Source organism: Eschrichtius robustus, chromosome 16, assembly GCF_028021215.1.
Source record: "Eschrichtius robustus isolate mEscRob2 chromosome 16, mEscRob2.pri, whole genome shotgun sequence".
Taxonomy (NCBI): Eukaryota; Metazoa; Chordata; class Mammalia; order Artiodactyla; family Eschrichtiidae; genus Eschrichtius; species Eschrichtius robustus.
This window is the reverse complement of record NC_090839.1, coordinates 89,274,572-89,280,990: the sequence shown is the minus strand read 5'-3', so window position 1 is coordinate 89,280,990 and position 6,419 is coordinate 89,274,572. Positions and strand designations below refer to the sequence as shown.

General features: G+C 62.9%; 1 protein-coding gene across 3 annotated transcripts in view; it reads right to left on the bottom strand.

Moving 5' to 3' along the window:
- Positions 1–354: 354 nt before the first annotated feature.
- FBXL18 (F-box and leucine rich repeat protein 18) overlaps positions 355–6,419 on the bottom strand; it is a 39,630-nt gene continuing 33,565 nt past the window's right edge. For 2 of the 3 annotated variants that reach the window (XM_068523879.1, XM_068523882.1), the window contains one exon: positions 1,616–3,864. In XM_068523879.1, the coding sequence (XP_068379980.1) occupies positions 3,708–3,864 (157 nt within the window). In that variant the 3' untranslated portion in view covers positions 1,616–3,707. Of the gene's footprint in view, positions 389–1,615; positions 3,865–6,419 lie in introns of those variants that run through there. The other variant, XM_068523881.1, reaches the window with a different exon arrangement.

The following is a 6,419-nucleotide window of genomic DNA, read 5'->3' as shown; positions in this document are numbered from 1 at the left end:
ATGCAAAACCTCACACTTCACTGGCTTTTGAAAGAGCTTTAGAAAGTAATTTAGACGATGTGGGTTGGCCTGTGTCGGACCGAAGTTTGTTTGAATTCCTGTGGGTATTTGCTCATCCCGCCCAGTGGAATCCTGTGCCGTAGATGCAGACAAGACCGGCGACCATCCCCCGAGCCCCTCGGCACAACCCCGCCCCTATCCTGTCAGAGGGGGAGGGGGACTGGGGCTGAGGCCACAAGGACCACAGGGGTCAGCGTCCGTGTCCCCCTCACCTCGGGTTTGCGGCTGAAGCCGTGGGGGGGGGGCCTGCTGCCCCGGCCGCGCTGCACCATCCTCACCCACGAACTTCTCTTACTGCTTCTCACAAGGTCTCAGCAATTTTCAAATCCTAAAGGAACAAACAGTGAGAACAAGAGGAAGCAGGAGGTGGCCGGCTGCCCCGGTGCCACTCAGAGGAGGACGTGAGGGTGGGCCCATCAGGGCAGGTCCCCTTCCTGCCAGGCGGGGCCGGGTGCGGGAGGGGGGCCTGAGACCCGCCGCCTTCCTGGCCGTGCACCCAGGGAGGCCACTGACACAGTAAGGCTGCGACTGCTGGCTTCAGATCCCCCGGCCAACAGGGACCCGGGTGCCCCGGTTACCCCCGCCCAACTTTCCCAGCCCTGGCCCCTGGCAAGCTTCTGCCCCCTGGGCCGGGCGGCCTGCAGCTCTGGATCCTGGCGCAGGGGGGTTAAGGGAGTGTCACCCTCAGCACCCAGCCCTGCAGACCTGCCCAAGGAGGGGCGTCGTCCCAGGCCTGAGTGGAGAGGCCCTCGGAGGCCTTGCGGAGGAGGGACCCTCAGACCTGTCTCCTTGGGTCCTCGGAAGGACAGCTGACAGGTGGGGATAAAATCTGTCCCCTTGTTGTATGAGAGTGAAGTGCCCTTAATCCAGCCTCCTCAGCTCAGAAATAAAAACACCCGCACGTGACAAAGAGAAAAGCCACCGACAGCAGGGAAGGGGGCCTGCGGGTCTCTACTCTCCTCAGGCTCAAGAAGCCTCCCTGGGGGAGCACCTGCAGGCCCGGCCAGCTAGGCTGCCTGATGCTGCGGTGGCAAAGCCACAGCCCTGGGAGCAGGCAGGGCCGAGGGGTCTAGGGGCGAGGAGGGGGCACAGGCAGAGGGGCAGCCTCAGGGGACCGGGGGTTTCTCTTTTTAACAGAGAGATCTCCCTGATCCCCTCCTCCCTAATTCCCACCTCCCCCAGTGTCTGCCTCATGCACACAGCATGCACACACAGCGTGCACACACACACGTGCACACCAGGAACAAGAGCCCGTCCACAGCAGACTACACTAACACGTATAGGCGCACAGACGTCCATGCATGCACCATGCACACGCACACACGCATACACACGCACACACGCATACACACACACACACACGCAGGCGCCAGTGCTGACCAGGCCCCTCTCAGCAGGCAGCATACGGTCCGTCGCTTAACAGCCCAGTTCTGCCAATTGGGGACCATTAGGGTGGGTTCTTTTCCCAGCATAAAATGCTGCAGAATATAAATTGCAATTAACAGCGGTGCCAAAATAGCACTTAGCGAGAATAAGCACATTATTAACATCTGGTGAATCCTGACTTGGGTGGAGAAGCAGCGGAAATTCTTGCTCTAAGTAAAGGATGGTTGAGGGGGACACTAAAAATACAAGGCCTCTTGTTTGGGGGCTGCTTTCCAAGGCAGCTCGTGCCCCAGCCTTTCGTGAACGGCCCCTCCCAGCCCTGTTTGCTGGCATAAATGACACTGCTGGTTAAAACTGCTTGCTCATGAGAACAGGCCATCCGGGCCAGAGCATGAAAAACATGCCCAGAAATGGGGTGGGGGACTCCCACCACCTCTCAGACCCTCATCTACAGCGTGCGGCCCTAATGAGGGCCTTGGCCCTGTCTCTCCAGGGCCCAGGGCAGCCTGGCCTGCGGCCTGCACGGCCAGAGGAGCGGGCCCGGTTGTGACTCTCAGGCCAGGTCAGGACTGCGGAGGCGAGGGCTGCAGGTCTGGTGGGGGTCCCAGCTGGGGGCAGCCGGCAGACCGGTCCCTCTGGGCAGGAGGCGAAGAGCTGCCAGCGGCAGCTGGGGAGGGAGGAGGGCACCCCACGCTCCAGAGAGGAGACAACTGCACCCTCGGCAAGAAAACCACAGCGCAGGGGGAGGAGCCCCAGCTCCACCCGGTGCCGTGGGGAGGTGAGAGCAGGGCCAGGGCCGCGGGGACGGGTGGAGGCCGCCAGACAGACTGCGCTTAGGAAGAATCGACCGGAGCACTCGGGGGCCTGTGTGCGTCCCGAGACCCTGGCCCTACGAGCACTTCCACCATCGGAAGGCCTCCTGGACCCCCTCGGCCTGGCAGGGTGGGGGCTGCTGAACTGTCTGCCCCTTGAGAACCCAGGGAAGGGCCGGCGAACGCAGTCCCAGGGTCCAGGTACCGGGCCCTGCAACAGGCAAACTATAGGACACGCTACACGACACGGGGGTGACCATCACACGGAACAGAGTGGGAAGCAGGCCGGGCTGGGGGCCACTGAGCGGACGGCAGCCGAGACGGGCCGCAGCGGTGAGGAGGGCCTGGGGAACCTGCACCCCCAGCCCAGAGGGAGAGGGAGGCCGGGGCGAGATGGGCCCAGCCCCTGGCGCCCTGGGGAGGCAGCCTCTGCGGAGACCCAGGTGCCCCTGGCTGGAAGCTGCCCCGACGCCGCCCAGCCTTCCCTGGAAGTCTCCAGGAGCGTCACCGGGAGCGTTGGGGCAAGACGCTGGGTGGAGGGAACCCAACCGGGGCCCCTCAGAAGCCCACCAGCCGCAAGGATGACGGCTCTGGGGGGAGTCTCGCGGCTGACAAGGCAGAAGCACCGGGCGGCACGTGGCGGGAGGCCCAGGACACTGGGAGGACATCCCTCGTTTTGGGAATAGCTGCGTTGCATTTTTTTAAAGTGCTAAATAAAGCTATCTGAAACGGGGTAATGTGATCACTCCTCCAGCCCCACGCATCCCTTCTGGGTTTTAATATTTCAAGGTTTTCTAATGAAGCAGGTCTATCCGTGTTTCCCCAGAAACACAGACCTTCACAGGGACCTGCAGCTTCCCTGCCCAGCAACCCGCTGCCGGCCCGAACCTGTCTGATGTCACCTGGCTGGACGCATACCAGAGGCGTAACTGGGTTAAATGGAAGGAGGGGAGAGCCCCAAATCTGCCACAGCACCTGCAAGCTCCTCCCCGCCTCGGGCTCACAGCCGCCCCCCAACAGAGCCCGGGGCAGGTGACCAGGAGCACAGGAGCGAAGGGCCACCCCTGGGGGCCGGGGGGCAGCCGTTGGGTCACGTGGCGCTCTGGGGACCAGGCCCCCAAGGAGTCAGCGCCCCGGCGATGCGTGTCGCAGCCCCGGAGCACGCCGGCCAGGCCCGCAGGTCGCCCTCCCGCCGGCCCTCCCGCCGGCCCTCCTCACGCATCTCAGCCAGAGCGTCACTGAGCACAGGCTCTCCACCAGAGGAAGCCCCTAAGGGCTGGGGAGGGGGGCGGTGGCCCACCGGGGGTCCGGGGTCCTCAGGCAGGGGAGCAGCCGCGGCGGCCGTGGCACAGGCCGGAAGCCACACACCTGTCCGGGGCAGTCCTGCCTCCTCGGCCGCGGAGGCGCAGCGGCCACAGGCGGCGACGGGCAGGTGGGGGCCCGCTCCGGTCACCACCACAGATTTGGCGGCTCCTCGGCCACTCTGCTTTTAAATAAGGTGACCTCGTCCAGGTGCACCATGGGAACGTCTCGGATGACATCGGTCAGGCCCTCGTGGAGCAGAGGGAAGATGACGACGTTCAGCGCGGGCCGCTCGGCCTGGAAACTGAACCAGAGGCAGGCTGTTAGCAGGACCACGAGGGGGGCGGGGGGCCGGGCTTGGGGCGTGCAGGCGGCCAGGGCCAGGCTGCGTCCCGGAGCACCGGCCGACGCAGGAACGTGCCTCCGGGGCCCCTCACGCTGAGGCCCCAGGGAGCGGGCAGGAGGGCAGCCTGTCGGTGCGGGTCCCTGCCTTCCCGGGCAGCGGGGGGGGGGGGGGGGGTCCCTGAAGGTAACACCCAGCGGGCTGCAGAAGCAGCGTCTGTGGTCACTGGAGGCCCCACAGCCAGGACACCCGCAGGGGAGTGGAGAGAGGGGACAGGCGGCCAAACCCGCATGCCCACAGGCCACCCTCGAGGGACATGAACGCCCAAGTCAGGTAAGGCAGCCACTCTGCCAGGAGACCAAAGCAAGGCGGCCGCCGGCAGCCACGAGCCTTTGTCTGAACACGTGACAAGGAACTGTCACACGACCCTCCCACCTTCCGCACCCACGGGTGACAGGCTCCACCCCGTGGGGTGCGTGACAATATCCACAGAGCATCTGCCAGGCCAGGCACCACACTGGAGCTGGCCCCAGTGGCCGGCCAGTGAGGTGACCATCTCCCTTTCCACCTGGAACCCAAGGTGACTCTGGTCATGGGAGAACTTCCATCCCATGGGGCTCGAAGGGCGAGAGGCAGGAAGGTGCCCACACAATTTGCCAAAACTAAAGCCAGGTCCCAAGTCCCGGGCCTGCTTCAAGGAACAAGGAAACTGCAGTCCCAGCCTCCCCCTGCCCCCGGCCCCCCCGGCAACACTGAGCTGGATTTGCTGGATTTACGACATATGTAAAATGAACGCCAGAAAGGCACTCATAAAACTTCATGTTTTGGCAATAAAAATGCCGAGGAAACACCTCCCGGTTCTGTGCGCTGCGTTCTGCTGCCGGCAGCGGCGTCTGTGACCGTGAACCGGCAAGCCCTCACCTGCAAACCCGCTGTGCGACCTACTCTACTTGAAACAAAATATTCTCAGGTGTGGGATGTGCGTGCAAGGCTCCTGCCTGCCTGCCATCCTGAGGCTCTTAACGAGCTGCTGTCAAGATGCTGAAGGGGGATTAATTTCTCACCGAAAGCCAGGAATGCGGTGGCGTGCTGTCCCTTCCCCGCCGCCCTGACCGCCGACGCGCACGCAGGGTGGAGGGGCCGCCCCAGAATCAAACCGACTTCCTTCTCAAGGCTTTCTCCACGGTCGGCACCCGGGTCAGCTCGGAGCTGGGCAGGGCTGGGGGGCCTCGCCCGCACCCGCCTCTCTGTAAAGCCCTCCCCGGCCCGAGGAGCCGGCGCGCTCCCCCAGCTGCAGCCTCTCTGTCCCCACCCAGAGTGAAGCCTGGAGTCGGTGACGAGACAGAGGACAAGGGGCAAAGGCAGAGAGCGCGATCACTCCCTTCCGAGTGCAGGGCTGGGGCTCCCCCGGGCGGAAGGAGGCAAGTTCTCAGCTGGGGCTCGTGTGCGGGCCGAGCGCTCCGCGGGTTCTGCTGGGTCACCTGCACACGTGTTCTAATGTTCATTTGTGCGATCCAAATACAGTTTGAGATTTAGGTAAATAGACGCAATGAAATAAAATAAAACTCCTTCCAGCTACCCACGTTCAGAACTAGCCTGATGACCGACAGCAGGACAGGTCACCTCTTGGGACCACTCCCCTGACCAGGGCTAATCACATCACTAAAGACCCGAGGCTGCAGCCTCTGGCCTGGAGTCACGAGGACAAAGCCAGGCCTGCAAGGGCCATGGGTTCACCTTCAGGCACAGGCGTGCGTTCCCTCCTGGAGCACTCCCCCCTCCCTGGGCATCCTCCCGTACACGCACTCCCCAGGCCCAGCTCTGCACTCGGCTGCCCCTGATGCCATCCTGGGCAGCAGAGAAGGCAGAGCCCTGCCCCCGCAACCGTGCTAGCCTGGATCCCATCTGGGGGCGAAAGAGGCAAGATCTACGGAGCCCACACGCTAAGCCCGCGACAGGGGCCGCTCACTCGCTCGCTCTGAAACCTGCAGAACGAGCTGCAGACGCCACCGTGGAGACGCCCCTCCCCGAAGGGTCTGAGGGTGACTCAGGGCTTTCAAAAACACAGAGGTTCAGGAAAGTTCAACCATACTTACTCTCTGCCATTTGTAACAGCCGGAAGGGAGATACCACATTGAAGAAAATTTTCTACCTGAGGCTGTTAAAAACACACCAGGGGATTTAAAATGGGGTCTTTGGCTATCTGAAAAACCAGCTGCCCAAAATACGTTCCTTCTCTGAGCCTCCAGAAAGCAGGCAAGATTTTGCTTGTTTTAAAACCATTGTTTTGGGCTTCCCTGGTGGCGCAGTGGTTAAGAATCCGCCAGCCAGTGCAGGGGACACGGGTTCCAGCCCTGGTCCGGGAAGATCCCACATGCAGAACAACTAAGCCCGTGCGCCACAACTACTGAGCCTGCGTGCCTAGAGCCCGTGCTCCACAACAAGAGAAGCCACCGCAATGAGAAGCCCGCGCACTGCAACGAAGAGTAGCCCCCGCTCACCGCAACTAGAGAAAG